This window comes from Crocodylus porosus, unplaced genomic scaffold, assembly GCF_001723895.1.
Source record: "Crocodylus porosus isolate Cpor-Errol unplaced genomic scaffold, CroPor_comp1, whole genome shotgun sequence".
Taxonomy (NCBI): Eukaryota; Metazoa; Chordata; order Crocodylia; family Crocodylidae; genus Crocodylus; species Crocodylus porosus.
In genome coordinates this window covers 28,358,214-28,385,194 of record NW_017728949.1, presented here as the reverse complement: position 1 = coordinate 28,385,194, position 26,981 = coordinate 28,358,214, and the positions used below count along the sequence as shown (strand labels likewise).

The 26,981-nt window shown below is 41.4% G+C and overlaps 1 protein-coding gene across 6 annotated transcripts in view; it reads left to right on the top strand.

Annotated features, from left to right (window-relative positions):
• The window catches only part of MYO1B (myosin IB), a 183,936-nt gene that overhangs the window by 67,895 nt on the left and 89,060 nt on the right, over positions 1-26,981 (top strand). For all 6 annotated transcript variants that reach the window (XM_019554102.1, XM_019554106.1, XM_019554104.1 and 3 more), the window contains one exon: positions 22,558-22,652. In XM_019554102.1, the coding sequence (XP_019409647.1) occupies positions 22,558-22,652 (95 nt within the window). The remainder of the gene's footprint in view (positions 1-22,557; positions 22,653-26,981) is intronic.

Sequence of the window (26,981 nt, the reverse complement as noted above, 5' to 3'; positions counted from 1 at the left end):
CCACGCTGCTGGAGGGAACCCTGAATGATGAAGCCCACTGTGCAGATCATGGGACTCAACTGGGGCATCAGGGAGTGGGGCAGAGCTGGCCTGGCTCCATAGCACAGAGCTTCCTGCCATTCCCCGTAACCTGCATATAGTAGTGAGTAGGGCTGGGCCACTGGCTCCATTGTGTGGGACTTCCCTAGGAGGTATGTGACTGAGGTGAAGAACCCGGAAACTGCATGCAAGCCCTGCGGGGTAGAGCCAGGAGGACCCCACAACCCTGCTGGCCCAGGCTCCGCACTCCTCCCAACCTGCCTTGGGTATCCGCTGGCCTTGGCCCTAGCCCCAGGGAACAGGCATGGGTTCCATGTTCCAATCCAGCTGCCACTCTCCCCTGCATGCTGCCACTGCCAGTCCTTCCCTCATCCTCACCCACCGCTGCTGCTGCCCTTCCCCTGCTGCTTCCCCCTTCCCTCCTTCCACCCACCTGCCACCACCACTTTCCCCGCCTGCCACTGCTGCCCTTCCTCTGCCTGCCGCTGCTTCCCTACCTGCAGGGCTGGGGTCAGGGCTGTCCCATGGGCAAGGGTTGGAGTTCAGCATGCTCTGCCCCTGTGAGAGTGAGCGGGGCTTGACCCCATGCAAACTCAGCAGAGGCAGCCCAGGGCTGGGCTGGATACAGTGAATTGGTAGGCACCTGCCTGCAGGCTGGATGAAATTGACTGGTGGACCAGATGTGTCCCGCGGGCTGTATTTTGCCCTCCCCTGCTTTAGTGCTTTGTTTCATATTTTTTCTTTACTGAACTTAAAATAGAGTCAAAATGGTGCATTTTATTCCTTGAGAGAATTTCAGATGCATTTCTTGAACCTCTTCAGTACTTGACCAAAATGTAAAGCAGTAGGAGCCAACCATTTTGGTAGATGTGCCATAAATTAGCCCTGTACCCTGCCCAAGTGCCACTCCTATCCCTTTCCTCTACTTGCTCTGTTGCCCTGCACTATCTGCCTTTTTGCCTATCACCTCCCTAGTGCCATACGCAGAAGCTGTGGGTCAGTTTTGGCATCTGTGCTGCAGGTTGGGTACCCCTTGTGTAAACAATGATTTATCTGTTAAATTTGAATATGGCTAATATAAGCAGGGCTTGGAATGTACATAATGCAGCTGTCCTATCCAACACTCAGTTGGCTATTGGCAATGAATATTATAATCTTAGTGAAATAAAATATAGCTACTGGTTTCTGTCAGTATTGGAACATACGCAATCCAGTATTTTTAAAATTTAATAACACAGAATTGATGCACAACAGGATGTGCGGTTAAGAGACTGGAGGAAAAAGTGTATCTGTCCCTTAAGAGAGAAAGCCATCTGGGAACAGGACATGCAAAAGAAAGCACCACTTTGAGTTTAAACTTTTCTTTTTTTTTAAATAATCTTAATTTTTAAAGTGGCTTGGGAATTTTTTGTAACATTTTTGTTTAAGTATAAAATAATAGGAGCACTGAGATTCCACAAACTCTTGTTCATTAAGATAGACTTATTTACTTCTACTCTTGTAGCCTTGTTGAAACTAGAAAATGTGGTGTCCTTTCCCAGCAATTACAGGGTGTACTGGTGTTGTTAGTACATTATGAGTTTGCCACACCCATTGTAGGCTTTCTTAGCATCATGGTTACATGCGTGCTGCCATCCTAGGAGTGTCATGCAATACAGTGTATAGACAAAGGGTGGGCAAAATATGGCCCACCAGGTGATTTCATCTGGCCTGTGGATGACCGCCTACTGATTAATTGTATCTGACCTGGTCTGCAGCTGCCCCTGCTGCGCTCCGCATAGGGTTGAGCCCTCCCAGTCCCACTGGGCCAGCACACTGCGCTCCCACTCTCACCCACAGGAGGGCCTCAGCTCTGGCCCCAGCCAGTGTGTGCAGCTTCTGGGTGGGGCTGCTGCTGCTGCAACTACCTGGGGAACTGCTCACCAGCCCCGGCCTCCAGCAGTTCTTCCTCCTATCCCTGCTGCAGCACTCTGGGTGGCAGTTAGGGAAGCAGTGGTGGGTGTGGGGGAAGCTGCAGCTGGGTGGGAGTATGGGGACTAGTGCCAGGGCTGGTGGGAGTGCAGAGTCTGGAGCACAGGGCTGTGGCAGTTTGGGGCAGTGGGACTCAGCTGGAAGATGTATGTGATGGGGCTGGTGGCTGGGCCCTGCTCCCTGCCACCACATGCAGCTTCCAGGACTCAGCTGGGAGCAGTGGGGAGCCTCATATGATGAAGCAGGGCCAGCTCGGCCCCACTCCCTGCTGCTCTGGCAGAGTCCTGGGAGCTGTACATAGTGGCGGGGGTCAGGGCCAGGCCGCGCTACAAGAAGCCCTGTGTGATGAGCTGTGGGGAGTCCCATGCAATAAAGCTGGGCTGGCCTGTCCCCGCTCCTTAACACTATGTGTAGCTCTCATTACTTGGCTGGATCCATGTGCCACCAGGGAGCTCTGCATACTACAGGCTATGAGTGCCCTGAGGGCCCACCACCAGCTGCTGCTGCCACTGGCAGCAGGGGGGTTGTTTGCTATGGGGAGGGGCATGTGGGGGAGGGCCCCCCCCACATGCTACAGCTCCCCATACTCCCATACACACCCACACTCCCCCGTACCTTCACTCCCACACACCTTCTTCCACATTCCCCTCACACAGACACCCTCCATCACACCCTCCACCCCCCTAAATACAATAAAAAAGAGTAAGACTTTATTTTGAGCTATTATGCAATCACCTCTATATATACTGTGCAAATCCACACAAACCAGGAGGGTCCAGAGGAGGGCTACTCGTATGGTTGAGGGTCTCCATGGCCAGCCCTATGAGGAGAGGCTGAGGGACCTGAATCTCTTCAGTCTCCGCAAGAGGAGACTGAGGGGGGAACTTGTGGCTGCCTACAACCTTATCAGGGGCCACCAGCAGGGACTCAGGGAAAGTCTGTTCACCAGGGCCCCCCTTGGAGTCACCAGGAACAATGGCCACAAGCTGAGGGAGGATAGGTTTAGGTTAGATATTAGGAAGAACCACTTCACTGCAAGGGTGGCCAGAGCCTGGAATAGGCTCCCCATAGAGGTGGTGCTCTCACCTTCCCTGGAGATCTTCAAGAGGAGACTGGATAGGCACCTGGCTGGGGTCTTATGACCCCTGCCACCTCCAGTGCTCCTTCCTGCTCATGGCAGGGGGTTGGACTAGATGATATGTCTAGGTCCCTTCCGACTCATTGATTCTATGATAAAAATATTTTTTTGAAAGAAAATTAAAATATGTTATAGTAGATGTTTGATTTTTGGTATAAGATCTGGTTTTTTTTCCGGTTCCAAGATGGCAAACCACCTTCCCAAAAGGAGTACTTTTTGGTGGAAGTGGAGGGACTAACCAGTGGCAATGCTCAGGGGTTAGAGGCAGGACTTCTGGTCCGAAGATGGTGGCCAGGGGGTGGGTACCTATCAAAGGGTAGGGCTACCCTTGAGGCCCTTGATAGGTCACCAGAAGTCATTAGACAGCCCTCCAGCTGAAATAATTTCCCATCCCTACTATAAACTGACTTTAAAGTACCTAGCATGGTTAGTGGAAGGTGTTTGGCCATAGAAGTACAGACTTAGTTGTGGACTGATCTACCCTGCCATTCTGCAGAGCTCCACGCTGCTGTGGGTCAAGCTGTAGGGCTAGGGACAGACATTACACACAAACTGGTTTAAGTGATCAGAAACTGGTTTAAACCTGTAACAGAACAGATGTTCAAGGCACATAAACCAGTTTGAAAATGGCTGAAACTGGTTTGAGTTGAACCTGGTTGAATGTAGCGTCAGACTAAACAGATTTGGTTCAAACTGGTTTAATCAATGTCTGTCCCAGAGTCCTTTCTGGTTTATCTTAAACCAGAGTCTCCCAGCATTCCAGATGCTTTGTAGTGCTGGGTGGGGCTCTCTGCTCCACAGCACATCTGTCCCTGCCTATCTGCCCGGCTTCTCCCTGCCCTGCCCCCACACTGCCTGATCAAGCAGAGATTCCCCACTCCCCTCTGCCACAGCCATAGCCAGCATGTGGTATTCTAGCTAATGTGGAGAGGTGTTTGCGTAAGGCAGACAGGATAGTGTCTGCTTAGGGCTTTTTGAAGCTAATCAACAGGTCAGCTGGTAATGTCCCTCCATTCCTTCCTTCAAAAAAGGTGTGTTTAAGAAGAACTTGAATTAATGAGATAGACTTTTGTTTTCTTGGTGGGGTGCTAAATGCTCTGTTATCAATTCCATGCTGTGCTGGCTCTACTTGTCAGGAGCAGGGAGGGCTTGGGGGCAAACCCCTCCCTAATCAGAGGGCCCTGTCGGAGCCTGCCTACGGCCCCCCCCTTCATCTCAGCAGAGTGGCAGGGAAGAGAAGGCTGCTCTAGTGCCCCCCCAGCTTCTAGCCTGAGCCACTGCAGACATATGCCTGCATATCTTCAGTCCAGAGGAAATGTCCTTATGGTTGGAAACTAGTTCAGCCTAGCCAGGTTTGACTAACCTGCAAAGATTGAATCACTTCAGGCTCAGGCTTTTTGAATGTCTGTCCCTAGCCTAGATACTCAAACTCAGTTTCAGTAAACTATGCTACACTGCACAGTACACGTACCATGCTCTGGAGCTGTGTTTAAGCATGCTGTGCTTCTCCACAAACTGGGAGTAGTGTAGCTGTAGCTGCCTGGTGCTGTGTGTGGGCTAATTAACCCGGGCAGATTAATTGGTACTGTCGCTCAGCAGTGCTGATTAGCTGCCCAAAACACCATGTGATCTTGGCCTACACCATTTCCAGTTTAGTAGGTGGCTGATATGGATTGGTGCATCTTAGTTATGGGTGCTACTGCTGATAATTTGTAGATCTGGTCTATATGGTCCTTGTGTGACTATAGAGGTAGGCTATTGATTTTAACCTCAGCTTTGGTAACTTGTCAATTGAGCGGTGACCAATTTAAAAAACTAATTTATATATTGTATTCACTTGAATATAAGGTGACCCACCAATAATTAGATTCTGTATATGGAAAACTTATAAATTTGTTTTAATTTTTCAGGTATAGAGTCTAGTTATTGGAAGTTTGCCTTCAATTTGTATAGATCTCAGCCTTCACAAATTCAAATCTCCTGTTGATTGTAGCAATGACTTAAAGCTGAAATTTTGATTCGACACTTTGACTTGCCTTCTCCTTTAAGAGTTGATTCTGTGAATCAGGTTAAAAACTGCAATGTAGTGATGTCTCTTAAATTTTTGGGCACTTTTTTAGAGGTCAGAAAGTAGATGTAGAATATTGATAAAATGTTGTATTGTGGCCCTTATATGGATCCATGGGAAGTATTGACTGTTGCTGTTATCCTGTATGATAGGATCCCAGTGAGTTTTGTTTTGATGTGGCAAAATGATATCAAGGCTCTCTTTAAATTATGCAAATGAGGATGTTGTTGCAGAAGTCAGTAGTACTTAAACATTTACGAATACAGACATTAACCATAAAGGATCAAATCTGAACCCTAGTCTCTTAAATGTGAATACAAAAGTGAACTACTTGTTCTCTGGTATACCGACTAGGGAAGTGAGAATTCTGCTCCCTAATATAGTCTCTCTCATGGAGCCAGAGGGACAGGTTTCCATCTTCAGCTCCCTCAGTGCAAAAATGAAGTTTATTTCCTACCTATGGGGACTTTTTACCATCTTGTACCATCTACACTTTTCCCAGAGCCTGATGAAGAGACTTTGATCCCAAAAGCTTGCAGAACAGGACAATTTTCTTGCCATTTTCCAGTTGGTCTAATAATAGGTATCACTTTGGGATGAAGAATTCTATTTTTTTGTATAACCTTTATTCAGCATGAGTGTGTGGGATTCAACTTTTCAGGCTAAATAACTGTGTAAAAAGCCAGGACCTTTCTAAAAAGAGCATAATATGTTGTGGTTATTGAAGATATATTTTATTTTAATGCTCCAGAAGTTCAAATGAATGGTTAACGATTCTTGCCAGATCCCATTTCCTTAATTTTTTTTTCTTTTTTTTCCCATCCCCTTTTCCTGGAAGAAACATCTGGCTGGAGTTTATAACAGTTCTTAGGATTTTTAGGACATAAGAGCCTGAGCAATTCTTTAGTGATGTGTATAGTCACATAAAGTAAAATCTCACTAATTCACAAGAACAGCTTGGAAACCCATTGGGAATTACTGTATTTTGTGAATGAAAGGGATACTAGTTTAAACAGCGAGGAATTGCAAAAACACAGTAGACTTGACCATTATTTTGTAATGCAACTTTGGTAGTGCATTGGGAAGTAAATATTCTGTGGTAAATTCAAATAAATCTCGCTCTATCTTTTTGCTGTTAAATCTGTCTTAGAAGTGAGAACAGGTTTTTGGTACCATTTTGCAAAGTGAAATCAGATATGTAGAACTGACTTAAATGAATTATGCTCCAGTTACTTCTACAAAGATATTTATCAAAGGATCTTAAGATACTTTTCAAACATAAATTTAAGAAGAATGAGGAATTATTAAAATAACACAGTGTTTTATTTTTTGTTTCATAAGAGGTAAGGGCAGTTTGTAGCAGGCAACCTCCCCCCAACAACCCTGAAAAACACAAAAACCTAACAAAAAAACCTAGAAATCCTGTTTATGGCTGGGGATCGAGAGATTAATGCTTTGTGTTCAGTCTTTCTTGCAATGGCAATTGGTCCTACTATATTCCAGGGTCTCCAACTGCAATTAAGAGCAGCTGCCACTCTTTCACTGAAAATGTCTCATTGTGTTTAATGGTGTTCTTTTTGTTCCTTACAATTTATAACACCAATAGGTGCCCATCTGCTATGCTGGAAGCCTTTGACATGATTCTAAATAAGAATACTGCAGATAAACCAGCAGCAAAAACCCTTAGGAAAAACTCGTGTGCAATTCTGTTTCTACTTCAGCCTTATCGGGATTTTTCCTCATCAAAGATTTATTTTTCCAGTCCAATTATCTGCAGGAAGCTTCATCTGACCACTGATTAATTCTGGATCTTCTTTGCAAAAATAGCTTGATAAAAACAGGCTTTTTTATCATACAAAGGAAGAGGTGACCAATTTGGTGTCTCGGAAAACTAGATAACCTGCTTGCTTATGTATTGGATAAATAAGAGACAAATTTAGGATATATAAGTAAAGATTTAAGCAACTAGAAACCAACTGATTAAATTATAGTTATTTATGCAAATATTCACTTTTCTTGTACATGCAATTTTCCTGACACATGCTGGAGAGATGAGCTTGGGTTTCTGAAACTTGAATATAAATGTATCTTGAGGAAACAAAACAGCAGGGGAAAATATACAAGTTCATAAAACTCCACTTATTTATTTTGCTTATTAAGCGTACTTGTAATTCCAGAGTAATTGTAAGTATTCAGTACACAGTAGATGTGTACCACTGGTGTAGTTTGAGTATTGATATGTGATATCAAACTGCTCAATTTGGTTTGCAAGACTGTTGCTGTACCTCTGATAACCAGTCATGGGCAAGGCTTTATTATGCGGGTTACACATTCCTTTCATAATTTTGGCCTTACATTCTAAATTAGATGCAGCTATCATCTTACTACTGTATAGTTTATGAATGACAATATGGCAATAATTATCAGTCCTCCTGTTTACACAGTGCTATATAAATATATATAAATACCATGTTGCAGTTTTCCTAATGATGAACTATTTTGCCCTCCTCTTTTATTGGAAGTTTTTACTTCGTCAAATATGCCTCACATTCCTTTACCTTTAGATTCATGTCCCAATAGGCAGAAACACATCTAAGAGTTGTGTAGCTCTTGCAGATATGCTTAAAGTATTGGCTCCTGTTTTTAGATCATACTTTTAAAATGTGCTGTTACCCTGAAATGTCATTAAAATGTGCATCTTCTTACTTTTACTTTTACTTCCTGTGCGTATTAAAGTTTATATTTTTAGACAGACCATTAAGTTTCTGGATTCGATAAGTACTGAAAAGTGAACTCATCAAGGAGTGAAGGAGCTAGAGAATATTACTAATTGCATGTCAGTAGAATTTATTTGTTAAGTTGCACTATGGTGAGTCTTCGCAGTATAAACAGTCCCTTTTGCCTGTCCCATGGTATTGTCCTGAGCATGCCCCTGATGCAGGGAGTAGGGATGGGTACCCCTTTGAAAAATGAATTTGGAAAGCTTAGTCCCTTCCAAACAAGCAGAACTGAACTCTTTTTATATTACTGCCAGATCTGGCCTGTGGGCAAGAGGTGGAACACCACTGCTTTAATACGCTGCTTGTGAGGTAGAAAAATAATGCTTTGAAATGAAATGTTACCATGCCTGATGTGAACTGAAAATGTGTAGGGAGATAGATTTTTCCAGTTTTAATAATTTTCATACATGTGCTACATGCAGGACTTCAGCAGAAAACCTGATCCCCAAATGTACTTTGAAAGTTCAAGTTCTGGAAAAGCGCAAAAAAGATTCCTTCCCCTTCCCCCCAGTTATGCAAGATCATTATAATTTAACAGGTGTTACTTAATTCCACCCACTAATATACAGCTGAAACAATAAAGCAGTTTAGAAAGAATCTATTGTGTGGTTCAGTTTTCTCAGCATTGTAGCGAGGAAAATCAACTTACAATTTGTATTTCATATTTCCTTGCTATTGTCTTATTCAGCTGTCTTGCAACAAATGCATCTCAATATTCCAGTCAATGGTAGAATGTGTTAATGGAGTAAATGTTAGTTTTTAAAAAGCCAGTTGTTAGAATTACATAGTTTGAAAGGTTAAAGTACATGTCAATACATGAAAAGCAAAGCAAACAAGCAACTCCAAATAAAACCTTTACAATAAAACCACTGAGTGGATGCTAAAGAATGTGTAGATCACTAGCACACACAGTTCTGCAGATTTGCTGTAAGAGTTAAATCGTGTCCTATATAAACCTAACTTTTAGCTAAGAGCTATAGCAATTACTTTTCCCAAACTTCCTCCTCTGAAATACATTATGGCCCAGTTGACCTGTAGCATGTTCTTTAGTTTGTTTTTTTTCCCAGAGAACTTATGTATCTGCTTTAAAGCCCTGCAGTTTTCATTGCTGCAAGTACTTTTGTGAAATGACAAGTGGTGGTGCATGAGCCAGAGTTATCAAATGGACACACAGTGTTTTGTGGGAGCCTATGTTCTGCCTCTGAATACTGAGTTTATCTCTTAACACTAAATCCACAAGTTAAGTACTGTATGGGAGGAAAAAAAAGAGTACAAGGGACCAAGCTAGTCACTTTCATGTTTCCAGTTATTGGGCTATTTTAAAAAGGAAGGATAGAAAAAACTTAGGAAATAGGTGTATTTGCATTTTTCATTGAAATAAGTATTTAGTGCAGCTGGAAGAAAGAAACCTGTTCCATATGCAAAGCAGAGCATATGTAAAGCTTCATTATGGACTAAATGTGTTATGGGTTAGACCATAATTTGTGGCTGCAGCTGCATCAAACATGTTTGATGTGTATGCAGCTGGATCCAGCCTATGTTTATTTAGTTTAATATATGAAAATGGACTTTTTCCTGATTAGACTTTGTGTATTGACAGTACAGGAAACTGAACGGTGCTCTTGTTAATCCTCAGAACAGGTGTATCATGAGCTACGGTAGTTCAAGTTTCCCTGCTTGTTCTGCTTCAACTATATTTTGCATGAACCATTTCACAGTCCTCCTCTAATTAATTCTTTGGCTTGTCTCCTGCCTGCAAGGATTGTATAGGAAGGTGGCTATCATGACAAGAACACCACCATGTTGTGCAATTAAAAAGTACACTAATATCCATTCAGAGCAGTGGTGCTCAGTTTTGGCCTTATAGGCCACATGAATGGTGTGGGGCTGAACTGTGTCCCAGATTGAGCCTTGCACCAGCTCTGTGTACTCCTGACAGAACAAGGAGCAACGGTCTCAAGTTGCAGCAAGGGAAGTTTAGGTTAGATATTAGGAAGAATTTTCTCACTAGAGGGGTAGTGAAACACTGGAGCATCACCCAGAGAGATGATGGAAGCTCCATCTTTGGGGTTTTTTAAAAAACGCCTAGATAAAGCTTTGGTTGAGATGATATAGTTGGGGTGGTCCTGCTTTGAGCAGGGGGATGGACTAGATGACCTCCTGAGGTCCCTTTCAACTCTAACTTTCTGTGATTCTATGATTGGGCTGGATGAGGCCTTGTGCTGCCTCTGCCCAGGTGGGATCAGGGTCTCGGGGTCCAGTGCCATGTCTGCCTGGCTAGGGTTGGGCTCTTGGGCCCCATTCTGCCTCTGCCCTGCTCCCAGATGCCCATATTGGGCCCCGCACTGCCTCTGTCCAGCCTGGATCAGACTTCAGTGGCCCCAGGATGGGGGCAGCATCCTGCCCTGCATGCCCAGTCTAGCATGCAGGTTCATGGACTATCGGGCTCCGCACAGATCCATGGAGAAACCCTGTGGGCCAGATGATGCAGTGTTGGGGGTTGGATTTGGCTCGTGTCATGCTTGTGTATTAGTTTCCAGGAGCATAGAAGGATTTTTTTTTAATTTTTATCAGGTTAAATGAATCTGGATAAAACTGATGAGGAATTAAAGTAAAAGGAAGCTCTGGGTGTTGGGAGTGGTGATAGGGGCAGGATGTGTGAGAGAAAGCCAGGGGAGAGTGGTTTCTAGTAACAATTTTAAACTCTTCCACCAATCCTGAAGTGCGGTACTGCTCTTTCTGCAGCCATTTGTACACTTTCAGTTTTGGACTGAGGCTTTTAAAAAATGGGTAATGCCAGATAAGTTAGCTTTTTAAGAGGTTGTATTCCCTCTGAATTAGCATGTAACTGTATAAAGAAATGTATTGGATGCAACTCAAATGTATGGAAAATTGTATTTACTGCTTGCGGTTTGAGGATAGTGTTAGAAAAGCCTGCCTCTCTTTTCAGAGATGGTGTCTTGTTTTTGTATCAGTTTTAGTCTTGAGTTTTTTGTGGTGATAGAAACTGAGGGGGGAAAAAGATCTCTTGTTCACTTTTTGTGCAGAAATAATTGTATACTTCCAGTAAGGCTCAGAGTGTGTTAAGTTTGTAAGTGCTGTGTACCTTATGCTGGGAAGGTTAAAGTTGAGACCTTTTGGAGGGAGAGTTCTAGGCAAAGCTGCCCTGGAGAAGTTATGAAGGTGACTCTTGATGGGGTATCTTGCCCCTTTTGTGTTGCTCTATCTTGGAATAGATCATAGCTGAATGGACTATTATTCTAACAGTAAATCCTGCTGTGTGGAGAGGGTGAACATCTGTGAGAACGTTCTCTATGAACTGGAGCTTAAAGCAAGCTGTTTTAAGCTTAAAGAAGGGCTGTGCTAGAAGTGTGTTGCTGTTGAAAATGAAACGTTTTTTGTTCTTGTTTTCTCCCTGTCATTAGTGGTGCCTCCTGCCAACCTGTGACTACCCTTAAGTCAAACAGGATAGTTTAATAAACTTTCACTTTTTTGATCTGTGCCTAATAAAATCATGCATTTGATGACTGCAAACATGGATAACATAATTCAGGAAGCAATACACAGGTAATGTGTTCCTGCTGATGTGTATATTATGACCATAACATTGCTGATATAACAAATCTCTGTGCTCCTCTCAAAAATAAAACTGTGTAAAAACACAAATATACTGGGATTGGGAAATAAAGGCTTTTTCCTGCCTATGAGCACTTCGCAATTTATATTAGTGTTCAAATTTCACTTGATGGGCATCTTTCAAAGAGCAGCTGCTCATTTGTGAAGACCTAACTTAGGCAATGCTACTTCTATTTAGCAGTCGCCCACTTTGTTCATTTAATTTAAATGCAAGCTAATCAGGTTTTTTCTCCAAGGATGTTGAAGTACTGAACGCAACGCCCCCTCCCGACAAATTACAAATAGTCTTATGGGAAATGAGAATGTATTTCTTATTTTTTATGTCAGTTAAGGTTAAACACCGTTTCTGTAGCTTGCTGTTAATAAAAAATCTGCTTTTCTGAAATGGTAGAATTGTTTTAAACCTTGATAGCTAAATAACTTTATTTTGTTCCCCTAAATACTGGTAATTTGGAATATAAAAATTAAAAAATAATTTACAAAACAGAAATTTATGTTGATGCAACAGTGACATTCTTAATGTAAAAACTAATAGGCCCCTATCATTTTCCCGCATAACACTGGGAGAGAAGCTAATATGTTTGCTACTGTTATTTCTGAATCCTCTTGCTATCCATTCAGCTGTGATGGCAGTAGAAAAGTAATTCATTCATTCAAACAAAGATTGAAACTGTAAATGTGAAGAATTATAAATCATACTTCGTTATTTATTAATAATATTATATAATCCATAACATACAGGATCTCCTGGTAATATGCTAATATGGGATAGATTAGGAAGGAAGGTTTACAGTAATTTAAATTTCAGGGAGTTTGAGCAAGTATAAGGAAATTGGAAGATACAAGGGGTATAGAATTTTATTTTATTTTTTTTAGTAGAGAACAACCTGGTGGGTTTCAGGTCAAGACAATACAATAGGTCTTTATGTGGCATAAAGGGGGCAGAAACTCAATTAGGCTTAAAGGCACGGAGACTATTCCAGATGGTGGGGGCCACATGAGAGAAGGCTATGCCACCTGCTGTCAAAAGGCCCAGATTGGAGAGAGAATATGTTACTATATGATTAGCATAATGAACAAGACAAGTTGTGGCAAGTGGGGGAAGGAGGTGGAATCATGGAAGCAAATTTTAAGGACTAAAAAAGAGATTTTGGTTCTGAAAAGGTGGGGGGAGGTAACTTAAGAAAACTGGTGGTTGAATGGTGGGTTCTTAGAAGGTAACTGGTGCACTTTGGTCAAACTGAAGTGTGCCATGAATTTATAAAGGAGGGAATTACATCGTTTGGGAGAAGAGGCAATTTATCAGAGTATTTGAACTGCTATCTCATCTGGTTGCTAGTTCAGAAGTCATTGCAGCTTTTACTAAGTTTATAGATATGTAAGGCAATCATTTGGAGTTGAATTGTTTTTCATTGCAGGTGTGTATGAAAAAGTAGGCTTGAGTTCTGAAGCTGCTGAGTTGGAAAAAAACATGAGTTGAGGTTGAAACGGGCACAAATAGAGAAATGGGAGATTATAATAGGTCTTGATTTTGGTACCGTTTTTATAGAAACAGGCTGAGGAGAATGGATGAAGCTAACTTACTATATTGGGTAGAATAAAGAACCAGTAGTCCCTGGTGTTGGGTATCAAGATTTCCAACACTGATCAGGAAATAAAACCATATTCAAGCTTATGTGTACAGAGGTGAGCTGGACATATATTAATGAGAAGACCTGGATGTTTTTCTAGCTAAAATAAATTAGGTGTTTTAAAACTTATATGTCACTAAAAGAGAAGCTGATGATTTGATCAGACTTCATCTGGATTACTGGGTCTGTTGGGTAATTAGTGCTACTGAACCAATGGCAAAATTTACATTTGATTTTAGCTTCTTGCTGCTGTAATTCTGCTGGAGGGTCCTTATGTCTCATGCTGTGCTGTGAGGAGAGCATGGGCTTACGGCAGTTAGGCACACATACGTCTAAAGTGCATAATGAGGAGTTGCATGAAGTCAAAGATGGATTTAGCAGAGTAGTGAAGTGTTGGCTGGAAGGGAGGAGAACTATCAATTTCATCTAGTATTGCTCTATTTAAAATGAAGCAGAGGTAGAACAGTTCATATTTTAAACCTCAGGTAACACTGGTGGTTGGTGAGTCCAGATTTTTTAAGGGCAGATTGACAGCTTGTTTATTTGTCAGAGACTATTTATATTTGATTTGTCAAGGTGGGGTTTTCCTACCTTGCCAGACAATATCGTTTCTTTAACTTGTTCCTCTAAACAGGTTCAAGGCAAAGAAACATGTTCAAGACAATATTCAATACTGCTCTAAGTTCAAGACTGATGAGGAAATATGAATTAATGTTGAGATGACAGAGGGTCATCAACAAGTGGTCCATAACTATATTTGCAAGGTTACTATTGTATTTCTCAGCAAAGGATAGGAGCCAGAATGAATGGCAACAAAGGTGGTTGTTTTAAGGAGGTATTTATAACTGGGAAATGATGACATTTTCTAAAATTTTGTTTAGGGAAAGGATTCTAGGAGATGAGCGCAAGGGGATGCTAAACAAGGAATTAGTTATGGAGTAAAGTTGGAAAATACAGGTATATTGTGTGAGTGCTGCACCTTGCTGAGCATGAAGCAAAACTTTGGAGAAGAAAGATTAGTTGTTGGGCAACAGGTATTTTTAAGGTACTGAGGTGATTCAGAGTGGCACATGTTATAATTTTTCAGAAGAACATAAACACTTAAAAAAAATCCATATGTGCATCTGTCTGCAACTATAGTCAACTAAATACCTTCAGAAATTTGGCACTTTGGTGCTTTTATGCTGAAATAATGGCTGGGAAATCAGAGAAATGGATAGGGGAAAGAGGACTTCAGAGAGGGATAAGAAATAATAGTTGGTTAAGACTTCTGAGAAATTTCCTTATGGATACAGAATTGGGAAATTGTTTCCCTTTTTCATTGGAGTACTGTTGAAACATAAAAGAGGTTAGAGAAGGTGGGTGGTGGTTAGTGAAGTGGGTTTATTTATGTGTGTAGTACTCCTGAGTGCAATGTCAATGAAACAGTATAGTTAGAAATAACATCGAAGAACATAGAACATAGATATTGGGAAATCCTTTATGATAATGTACTCCAGCACGAAAGCGCATCCATCAATAAAAGGCCAAGATAAAAAAGTTTTTAAAATTAGAGGGATAAATTCAGCTGTTTTAAAACTGCATGGCCTGGTATGGTTTTGAAACAAGGAGTATCTTAACCAATAGGTATGGGTATCATTTAAGTTTCAAATTGTTCCTATACTTAAAACTTAGCTAAAAAGCATTCCTTTAAATATTATGCTCTTGATGTGGTAGGAGAATAACATGTTGCCTTTTACATGAAAACTTAAAATGAAAAAGAGTGTATTATAAAGTGTGGTGAATGACATTGCTGATACAAAATAATTAAAAACATATGATTTTCAAACAGGAACTATTCAAAAGATTTACTTAGGCCCTGTAATTATATGGTGGCTCAGAAGAGTGGCATGTGGTTTACATTTATAGTCAGAAATGTTGACCTCACAGAAAACATGTTAATGTTACTGAGAGAAAAGGAGTATTAAGAGTCTTTGTGGTCTATAAGCATTAAATTATAATACACGAAGTAGATTTCTTTTTTCTTCTTCTTCTTTTTTTTTTTACTGGGCATCATACAGTTTTAAAGGTGTGTAACAAAGTGGGAATTTATTTAGCCAAAAACAGAGATTCCCTTTTTATTACACAGAAAAAGATTTTAAAAATTTTGTTAATAAAGTACTCAAGAATAATGTTGTATCATTAAGTTAGATGTGATGGATGAGTTTTCGTTTTTATTTTAGAAGAAGATCTGTGTTCCAAACTGTGACATAAATGGCACTGATGCTGTGAGTGCAGTGCCACGAATACAGAGAATTCTTAAAATGTCTGCTACTAAAATAAATCCATGACGACGCCTTCTAGAATTAAACGTGTGTGGTAGGCACAGCCTGAGCATCTGGATAAGCATTGCTGAACCATTGTAAAACTTAAATTTAGGAAATTTGTTAAGGAGTTTTAAATCGTATTGGCTCTTCTGTGTATGGGATGTAATCTTTTGCTATGCCATTTAAATATTTTGAGGCTCTGTAGGATTATACAGAATGTTAACTTTACCTCTGTCAGACGAATAAGCACCATGTATTTGTGGCTGAAATGGATAAGATGAGGGACTTTAGACAGAAATGACTTAAAACTCTGTTGACCTGCGATAATATATTTCCTGTCATTAGACTTTAAAGGAGAAAAACATTTTGGCTTCCAAGGGATGCATGTGTATAATCATGTGCTTGAATAAACTCGAGTTTATTGCTCCTGCGCATGCATCTTCACCTGCTCCCCCAGCTCAGTGTGCTGTGGAGGGGCTTGCTGGGGCAGATAGCCCCCACACTGAAGCACCCACATGTCCCAGCCAGCCAGGACAGTGGCTACATGTGCGCTGCAGTGGCTACACGTGGAGTAAATTAGCTTGTTCCAGCCTAAGAGGGGTGCATGTGTAGACATGTGACTTTTACTGTGCAGGTAATTAGTCTACTATGCAGTAAATGTTTTGTGTAGACACACCCAAGGTGACTCATTAATGCTTTATGCTCATTAGAATATTAAAATAGACTTTGATTTGTGTCATTTCAAAACTTGAATATTTAGTAGTCTTAATATATACAAATGATTTGTAAGCAGATAAATTCCATATGTGAATCAGGAATGTGCTGATAACTCTGAAAGGCTAGGTATAAATATTTAAAAGCTCAAGGTGGAATTAATCTAAGTTACATGGTTTTCTGTAAGCAGCATAGGTTAAGTCGGTAGGGAACAGAACACACATTCACTCTTTGTTGGCGGGGGGGAGGGGAGAGGGGGTGCAAATCTTAAACCAGGTTTTGCCATTTGTAAACTAGACTGTGCTGAACGTCTGTTCTGTTATGGAGTAACAGGGTGTGCTCTGTTACTGAAAGGGGCATGAGCAAACAGCCAAGCAGCTTGCAAGTGGCTGCACTTCCAATCAGGCCCAATTACTGGATTGGGAACAGGGACCAACTGTTCAATATAAAAGGAGGGCTCTGCAGTGTAGCCAGCAGTCTGCTGCTAGCAGCCAGGAGAACAGCACCTGGTTGGAGCTGCTGCTCATACCATCTTGGAGGTAAGGGTAGGAGCTATGGGGATGGCAGAAGTTTCTGGTCCTGAGGCATGACCTAAAACTACACCCTGCTGGGTTTGGGTGGCATGGTGGGACTGCCAGTGGAAGGCCAATCTCCAGCAAATGCTACATCTGTGCTCCCCCCAGTGAAGGGCTAGTATGGGGCACCAGAAAGCTTCAGTCTCCCTGCTGCCTTGTGGGTGACCCCATGGAGGGGAAAGGCTAGGGGACCACACTCTGAGGAACAAAGCAGGATTCAAGGCTCATGGTGAGTCCAGAGGCAAGGTCCAGGTTAGGAAGGGACTGGAGGCAGTGCCTAGACTCACTTCGAGCTCTGAGGCTGCATCAAGAAGCTGGGTGTAAGGATCCAGCGGTGTGGGGCCCTAAGCTAGATGCGAAGCTCCTCAAGCAAGGGGCTTTGTGAGGCCCAGTGTAGGGCAGGAGATGAGGGAGCCCCAGTATGGGGTCATAGTGGAGACTGAGAGGGTCCCAAGCCGGGCTTGGAGCCCTGAGTAGATAGGGGCTGGGAGCCCCGAGCGATGGATTGCAGGAGAGCCCAGTGTGAGGGCACAACGGTGAGCTCCAGTGGGTAATGAGTCCCATGTGAGACTCTGGAGCACAGGTCTCAGTGGGAGGCATTGGAGCAATATGGATGCCATCTGTGAGGCATGGGACATGGTATAGGAGAGGTTGGAGCTGTGTATTTAGGTCCTTGGCATCAGGGCAAGTAAATGGGCAGCCTCTCACCTTGTTATCATCTTTCAATCATTATCATTGAGGCATAGCAGGCGAGGTAGGTAGGTGGTTAGCCTTAAGACAAGTGGGTGGGCCAATGATCAAACCGGCCCTGGGACACCCACTTGACAGGCTGTATGTTGCCAAACCCTGAAGATGATAGCTTTCTTGTTGAAACAGACTAATGGAAACTACAGCATGTTTTAATAATATTCCTTGCACTGCCTGAAAACACTTTGTCCAATTTTGCTCCTTTCCTCTGTGATCCCACTGCATCTTGCCTCATTTCTGCATAGACTGCATTGAAGGATGTTTATTAAGCACAATATCTACCAAGCTAAGACTTTTGAAGAGGCAGGCCAACTTTACAAGGAAATTTGCAGCACCTTTAACAAATACTGTTTACTTCCTAAGAATGTCCAGTAAGAGAATCTGGTAAAGTTGCTTGCTACCGGATTTAGGTTTCCTGACTGTCCAGTTTCTGCCAGGAAGTGTCTCATGGTCTCTTGGCAGCAGCTGACTCTTTCCTTTGCAAGTGTTGTAAAATGTTGGCCATATCAAAAATCAGTGCTAAAAACATTGGAGCCTGCTTCTTGTAACAAGCACATTTTCACCTCTGCGTGAACAGTGAAATGTAAATGCAAAAGATGCTTGGGTCTCTAGAACAATAATGCAAGTTTTAGAATCTGTTTTAATTCTAATGCAACCATGTATATCGAGAGGATTTAAGAGGCGTGACCTTATTGTGCCTAAGAGTGGCCTGCAGATCACTTGTTCTTAAATATGATATACCAGATGGTATTTAGCGTTTTTCCATTTGCTGGACTTTGGCTTTTGTGAATTTTCTTGAGCTTCGTTCTCCTCCTGTCTTAAACTAAGTGAGGCTAGGCCTTGTTAGCATTAAAAAAATAACATGCCCAGCACTTGCGGAAGAAATAAGGGTGATGATATAGTAGGTAACACTTTTATTCATAATGTGTGGTGTGCTATATACCAGCTTTGTAACCTGGCAGCCACGGGCACCAAAGTCTCTCTCAAACTAAATGAGATTACATTCTGTTATTTTGTTTAATGGCCACAGTATGCAACTTCTAATGTGGTGGCTGATGCCTTCCACAGCATGATAGCATTATTTTGGCTAAGAGGCTGGGGCTCCAGCTGGGAGTGAAAGTATCTGTGTTTGTCCAGCAACAACCCGGCTAGGACTGATACTTGCAACTAGAGGTGGGTCCTGCACCAGTCCAGACAGTGGTAGCAGCATTTTTGTTCAGGCAGCAGGGACAGTGTCAATTGAATTTGTGATTCATTAACATCTGATTCCTTTATAAACTTTTTATTCCACAGGTGTTAATAATCATCTCTTTTTTAATTAGAGCGGCTCCACGGCCTCTCAGCCAATCAGTGGCGGGGAGACAAAAATGGCACCAAGTTTAAAACTACAGTTTTTGCCTCCCTGCCAGTCTTGGGCAAACCACTTGTGCAGCCCCTCTACCAATCGATGGGGAGGGGGAACCTGCAAAATTAATAGTCCTGCTGCAAATCCCACTTCTGACGTGACTTTGGTAGGTCCCTATCTTTTCCTTATTTGGCCTTTTTTCTCTTCTCTTTTTCTTCTCTCAGTTGTTCTTTTTCTTCTTTCCTTTTTTCTTTCTCTTTTCTCTCCTTTTTTTCTCCCCTCTTTTGTCTCCTCTTTTGTCTCTCTTTCTTTTTTGATTCTCTTTTCTCTTTCCTCCTCTCCTCTCTCTTCCCTTCTTTTTTCTCTTCTCTTTTTCTCTTTCGTCTTTTCATCCTCTCCTCTCTTTTTTCCTTCTCCTTTGTTCTCTCTTTTTGTTTCTATTTTTTCTCCCTTTTGTTTCTCTTATTTCCCGATCCCCTTATTTTTCTCTTCTGTTTTCTGCTTTCTCTTTTTCTTTCTTCTTTGTTTCTCCTCTCTTTTTTCTCTCCTCTTTTCTCTCTCTGATGTCCTTTTTCTCTCTTTTTTCTTCCCCCCTTATTCTCTCTCTCTCCTCTTTTTTCTGTTTGTTTTCTCTTTCTTTTTTTCCTCTCTCTCATCCCAAAAAAGGAACATTTATAATTATTAACAATATTAATATGCAGTGCATCCTGTCATGTACCCTTCCATCCCAGTTTTGTTCTTCTGGCATGCCAGCAATCTAGCACCTTACAAAGTAGACATTATAGGTTTCTTGGCACTCTGGCCAAAAATGTTGCCTACCCCTGCTCTAGAGCAGTGGCACCCAACTCCTCTGGCCTCACAAGTTGGATGAGAGGCATGCAGCCAGTCCATGGAGTTGGTCTACTTAGGCTGGCCCCACATGCTGGATCATGGATGGACCAGTCCCCAGACTTCTTAGCAGGACAGCTCCGTGGCCAGGTGTGGGGCAGAGCTGGCTGCTGCTGTGCCAGTTATGGTGGTGCGGTCAGCTGTTGCTGTGGCAGAGGCTGCTTGTGCAACTCTGACAAAGGCAGCACCTAGGGCTTTTCTGGATCTTTGAAGAGCCCCAACAGTCTGGATGGCATGGCTGTGCAGACAGGATCCAGCCTGTGAATCCAGGTTGAATACTACCATATGAGCACCACTGTGGCACTGAATCATCAGTCGGGCACCACCCCTCTAAAGCAGCAGCTGCCAGTCCTTTTGAGTTGTGACCAGAGGCATCGCAGGGCAGCTTGATGTACAGGGCAGTGTTAGCTGTTGTGGTGTCCATGGCAATACTAATCATGGCATTCATCATATTCATATAATAAGCAGTATATATGTAGAGTTAAATACTAAGCATGGGGCAGTGTAACAATATGGAAGGCTTTACATTTTCATGACAAATATTGCAAGTCTATCTAGACTTAAGCCAAGTACAGAACTCCAGAATTGCATTTATAGATGCAATATTAATATTAAGCATTTTACGTCAGCTTAGGTCTTTGTATTTTTCAAAATGCTTTTAGTTACTATATAATACACAATAGCAGGTGTACTTTTATGAATTGTAGATTGTATGTTATATGAGAATACATGCTTTAAATTGCTTTACCAAAGCTGCATGTTTCCTAGTCCTGATCATATCTGGCATTTATTTTTTGTTGGTGGTGGTGAATGCCTCTTTATGAAGTTGCATAAAATTCAGAAGTGCCCTTTTAATGTATTATTTAGATTCTGTTCTTCTGCTGTATTACATACTTCTTGTTTAGGTTTTTGAAAATGGATTCCAAATTTGTTTCCAGAGTGCTTTGTTCTGTAAACTGGGAAATACATATACATGTGACACAAACATATGATGTAACTGCCTGAAATGAAAACCAGTCAAGAAAACTGAACTTAATTCATACCTCCTGGTTTTCTTCACAATAAACACTGGCACTTGACAAGAGAGCACTTTTGGGCTCAAAACTCAGGCCAGTGTTTTAAGTTCTTGGATGTTACAAGTACCACTAAAAGCCAAAGCCAGTTCAGGGATGATACTAATTTTTGATCTGTTCTTAACTCCAAAATATTTGCACCCTGATTGATTGTTTTCCAAATGTCTGTAAATCTGCTTTTCAGAAAACACTTTAAGTATTCAGAGGAACAATTTTGAGCTATTCATTGACACTTCATGTTTTAAATGTCTATAATCAGTCTATATTTTATAAGGTTTTTGGGAGGGGTTTCCGACTTTGTAGAAAGGATATGTAAAATCATGTTTTTGGATATAACATGCTATACAATCCTAAGCACAAAACTAGTTGTAATAGCAAACTGATATAATATTGTATTGCATTACATATAATATTGTATCATATTGTGGTTTGCAAATTTACATTTACCGCTTAAGTAGAATATTCCTGGTAGTAGAACAGAGTGAAATTTTTAATTAAATGTTCTACTTGCTGAAAAAAGCAGAATTTGATTTACTAAAATTGCCAGTGATTTTTTTTGAACTTATTAAATTGGTTTCACTAATTCCCTCTCTCAAATCCACAACAACCCCTGAAAAGTATACAGTGGTTGCTTTTTTATTTTGCAACATGGTTGTGTTCCTAAACTTGCTGAAACAGTTTAAATAAAGAGTGAAACTCTCTTCCCTCGCCCCCCCCCATCTGAAACTGTGTTCAGTTTAACCCACCAAATACCCGCTTCCCCCTGCTCCTGCTCACAGTTTGGTTAGAAAAACAAAAGTTAATTATTTGCATAGTTCTATGTAGAACACCAGTATTTTCTAAACTGGGGACTAAAAGAATGATTATATGGAATGTTGTGGTAGAAGGTCATTTCCATTTCTTATTCATGTCCATTCACTAATACATTTATTTAAATATTTAAGAAATCCATATTTGACTTTACTTGCTTTTAAGAAGCTTTAGAGTAGTTCTTACGGAAAACTATTACTATATTCTAGTACAGGGGAGGGAACACGCAGCACAATGGCAGATAGGGCAGGGAGCAGAAAGCAGAGCATTAGAGTAGGCAGGCAGGAAGCTGGAAGCAGAACCGCAGGTTGGGTGGGGGAGAGGGATAGGAGTGGAACTTGGTAGATGTGGGGCTAATTTGTGGCACACCTGCCTAGAAATTTGCCCCCCATTGTACTAGTATATTACTTCCATCTGGACCTGAAGAATAGATCATATATAGTAGTGGTTGTGAACCTTTTTATACCAGGACCCATTTATAAACTTCGATGGCCAGTCCCAACCCAGTACCCCTCACTACTGAACTACTGCACCCCAGGCCCTAGCCCCCGCAGTGTGTGAGGTGGATGTGTGGAGTAGAGGGGGTTATGTGTGTGGGGCATGGGGGGTCCCTAGCAGCCTCTTGCCAGCTGGAACTCTAGCAGCCTGCAAGGGGAAAGCCACGGTTTCCCAAGTTTTTCTCCTTTAAAGGAAATTCTGTTTTTAAAATGTGTTGATCTTTTTTAAAGTTTGTTCACAGCCCTTCCATAAATTCGTGACCCACAGGTTGAAAAACACTAATATATAGTCTTTGTGATATTTGCTATATTCTAAACTGGTTATTTTTAACTTTCCAGATTCGCTCTGTCAGATGAAGCATACAGATCCTTGAGGGACCAAGATAAGGACCAGTGCATTCTTATTACTGGGGAAAGTGGAGCTGGGAAAACAGGTAATATGCTACTTGGTGTTCAAAAAATGAAAGGAGAAGATCTAGAAGCTGTGTAGGTTTACTGTCTTTGCATTTGCTTAGTGTTGTACACTAGTTCCTTTATGGTATTTGCTGCTTCGGATGTGATATTGCATTAATAAGTGTTGTTGTATATTCCTGTCATGATATCAGGTCTTATATAGTGATACAAACTCCTCCTTTTTTGGCATTATGTTGGAAGAGAATATTGCAAGTGTCAGAATAAACTGAGGCTACATACTGAAGAAAAAACCAGAAATGAAACTCTCTTGCTTTGGGATGTTGCAGCCCTTGGATGCATTTGCAAAAGTCTTTCAAATACCGGTATTTTAATACACATACACACGCACGCACGCACACTAAATAAACAATGGTGAAGGCCTTTAAATGTAAGTAGTACCACATGCTGTGTTCAGCTACATTTAATACATTGGCATCTGTACAAGATAACTACATTTCTTTTAGCCAGAGCTGGAATAGATTTTGCAAAATTGCTCTATTAATTTAAACATGCAGAATGGTGGGACTAAATGGAAGTTTCATGGTTGTTCCTTTTTAAAAAAAAAAATCTGTTTTTAGCTTAAAATAGCAATTTAAAAACAGGGCTGCTAAAAGAAAAACAGCAGGTCCAGGACATTTAAATTTGTTTTAATATCATCTGAGAAATTTTCTCTTGAACTGAGGAGAATGTTTAGCTTTGTATGCCTGCGGCAAGCAATCATGAAAGTGATGTAACAAGGGGAACTACCACTTAGGTCTATTATGAAGCCCTGTAGCAGGGCGCTCCATTCTGGGGGTGTAAGGGTGGATGGATTTAACACCTTGGTTTCTTGCATTTTTTTCTCTGCATGTTCTGTGACTCCTGATTGAGAGTTTTTTTATTTATAATCATTCTCTCCTTTATCAGTTTAGTGATATGAAAAGGCATGGTCTACTGAGTAAATTAGTATATTAAAATAAGTATTTATTAATAAAGCTCAATATCTAAAGAGAATTCATTGTAATTTTGAAAGGAATTATTTTCTGATACAGCTTAATCTTTCATGGCTCTGCAGGGGTTATGAATGATTAAGCAACTAGCATGTAGTAAGGCCACAATTATTCATAGATTTTGTAACTGTAGACACTGGGATGATTGAGTTACTTGGCTAATGTATACTTACTTGCATGATGACTGGGATGTGTTCAGTAGCCAAGGTCATCACAGGCATGTGAGGTTTCTCGTCAATGCTGAGAATTTATTTTTAAAAAGCAAAATTTCAGGAAGTTTAGAGTGAAAGTAATGGGTAGGGATTTGTTAGAAATCCAAGTCTGAAAATGGATGTTGAAACCTCAGTGATGTCACATCTCCTGACGTTTGGCAATTTTATTAAAGCTCCAGATGCTGAAGTAATGTTTTTACCCAAGAATATTGCTTTTTAAAAAACTTCTAGTTTTTATGGTTGTAGAGAAAACCTTGAAAACATGAATCCTAAACGTGCCAAGAGCAGTAGGCTTAAAAAAAATAAGCTGCCAAATTTATTATTTTTCAAAACTCAGAATTTTGGTAGCCAGCATCCTGGCTTTTAAATGTTTGATGAAGGCAGAGTTGAAACTACACTGTCATCAATTTCTTGTTTTTTTTCAGTTGAATATACTTCCATTTATTTACTTGTTTGTTTTGTTTTCACTACATAATTCTACCAATGGCTGTTTGTAGAGTCATGCAAGAAAATGTCAAATGCTGCCAGAAATGAATGTGGTGGTATTGAGGGTAAAACACAAGGTTAATCAAGGTTCAAACTGAATGTTTGTTCAGTTGACAGCAACGTTGTTGGCTCGGTCTTGCAGATTAAAGTAGAGTTCCAGCTAACGGAAACAGCTCCTTTATTTTGTGTTAACAATTTCCAAATCCAATTTATAATTTTTTGTCACTCTGTGAACCTTTTTCCATGGACTTGCATTTATCTTGATGTCAATGGAAAGTGCATCCTTATCTTAAGGTAACTTATTTCCTGCTTAGCTACTTTTATCACACATTGGTCAAGTGATTCTTCTCAAGCATTGGGATTGTTCATGGAGCTCCATCAGCTCAGATTGCTTCAAAACACTTCAGAATGTATTACCAAGAGAATATTTTGTTTTTTAAATACTGCTGCATTTCAGCTGCCTTGGCTCAGCACCATTAGTAACCTTTGACCTCTGAAGATTTTCTTTTTTTTTTTGAAATCGTTGTCATGGGATGCTCCCAATTACAAATGACAAGTTCTAAAATTTCTTAACTACTTTTTCACATATATCCTTGGACTATTGTGGCTAAAAGAGAATAATATTTATCATGTTTTCTTGCATACAGCATGCCTTAGAATAGGGTCCGCACCTTGTTTTTGAAAGACAGAATGAAGGAAAAAAGACATGTCCCCTCAGTAAGTAACTATAGCAGCAACTAGGGAGCTGAGCCTGCTCATTGTTTTGATCCCTGTGGATCCTGTGTAGAATTATTTGCAATCTTGCTTGGCAGAAAGTGGCAGAAACTGCTCTTACCATATTTTCTTGCTTTTAATACACATGCCAATTTCCAGCAGCTGTTCTTTGGGAAAAAAAGGTGTATGTTATCTGGAGAAAAATAAGGTATTTCATTTTGAAATGTATGTTTACCGTACTTTGAGTATAGCCAGTTGGATTCTTTCTCTTGTTTGTGTGGCTCCTTATCGCAACATGGCAGGGAGAAAAACAAAACCAAGTGAGATTCAGAGGACAGGCAGAGGGCAAGTATAGTCTCTGAAACTAGTGGTATTTGTTACACTGACTGGTTTCCAAATGGTTGTAACTTTTGAAAAAAAAAAATCCATTTACTGCTTAGATTCTGGTAAGAGGGGTGTCTGTAAATTTTTCATTCTTTATATCAATTCCTTATCTGCTGTACCAAAGAACTTGGTTCCTGTAGCACTGAAGCAACCTTGGTGTAGAGTGGGGGTGGACAACCTGGGTATGAGTGCCCCAAGTGGCACATGACATACTGGGGAGGGGACAGGCAGCAAATGGACAGAAGACGGGGCAGGAGATTGAACAGGGAACACAAAACAGAAAACAGAGCAGAACATCGGGCAGGGCAATGGGATAAGAGTGCCGCTTGAAGATAGTTCTGAGGTAATTTGTGGCACCTGCCAGAAAGGCTGGTCCTGTGCTGTGGAGAATAGGCATGAGTCAACTTTCACAGTACTTCTGCCTCATCCTCATGCCAAATGTAAACTCTTCATTTCCCAGAATGATTACAAAAGCTTGCAGTACTACACTCAGTGCACTGGGAAGGAGAACTGAAGCCTCAGATTGAGAAGCTAAGGTCTATGGTGTATGGTAGCAGTCCTCACATATTTGAAAGGCTGTCACAAAAAAAAGGGAAAATGCTGCTTGCTTTCATGCTGCAGAAAGCAAGATATGGACCACTGGCTTGTTGTTGCAGCAAATTAGGTTTCGATTTGATATCAGGAAGAACTTCTTCACCGTTAGAACAATGAGGAAGCAGAATAGATTGCTTAAGGAAGTTGTGGACTCCATCACTTGAGGTGTTCAAGAAGAGGTTGGGCAGTCACTGGTTGCGGTTGATCTAAGCACAGCTATGCCTGTGTTCTAGAGGGGTGGACTTCCTATGTTTCTGGGCTTTCCTGGCTGCTACATGGGTCTGGGAGAGAATTCCTCATCTCCCCCTTCTCCCTCCTCGCACCACCTTCCCCTTGTGCTGTCAAGGTTGTTTTTTTTTTTAAGACTTCCTTGAAAGCATTGGGTGTTGGTTTCAGCCAAGGCTGGGAACTTCGACTAGGGTGTGCCAGTGTTCCTGCTGGGACTGAAACCCACAGGTTCCTGGCTAAAGGGTCTTGGTCTGATCACCGGATTTGGGGTCAGGAAGGAATTTTACCCATGGTTAGATTGGTGTGGACTGTGTGGGTTTTTGCCTTCTGTAACAGGGGGGCATGGCCCTTCTCCTGGGATCTCCTGAGTCTTTATTAATAACTACAGAAGCAGGATGTTGGCTGCTGTTTTACCTGTGGCAAATTAGGTTATGTCTTGTGTTATGTCAGGGTGGACTGATTAGTTTTGTTAAGAGGTTAGACAGTGGGCTTGGATATGGATGGTTCTGCCTTTGTCAGGTGGTTGGACCGGGTGGCCTGGAGAGGTCACTGCCAGCCCTGCTTCTCTATGATTCTGACTTTTCACATGGAGGCTTAGATAACCTTAAAAAGGAAGGCCTACAAAGGATGGAGGACGGGATTCACCTCCAAGGAGGATTATTCTGCGCTGGTCCGGTCCTGCAGGGAGCAAACCAGGGAAGCC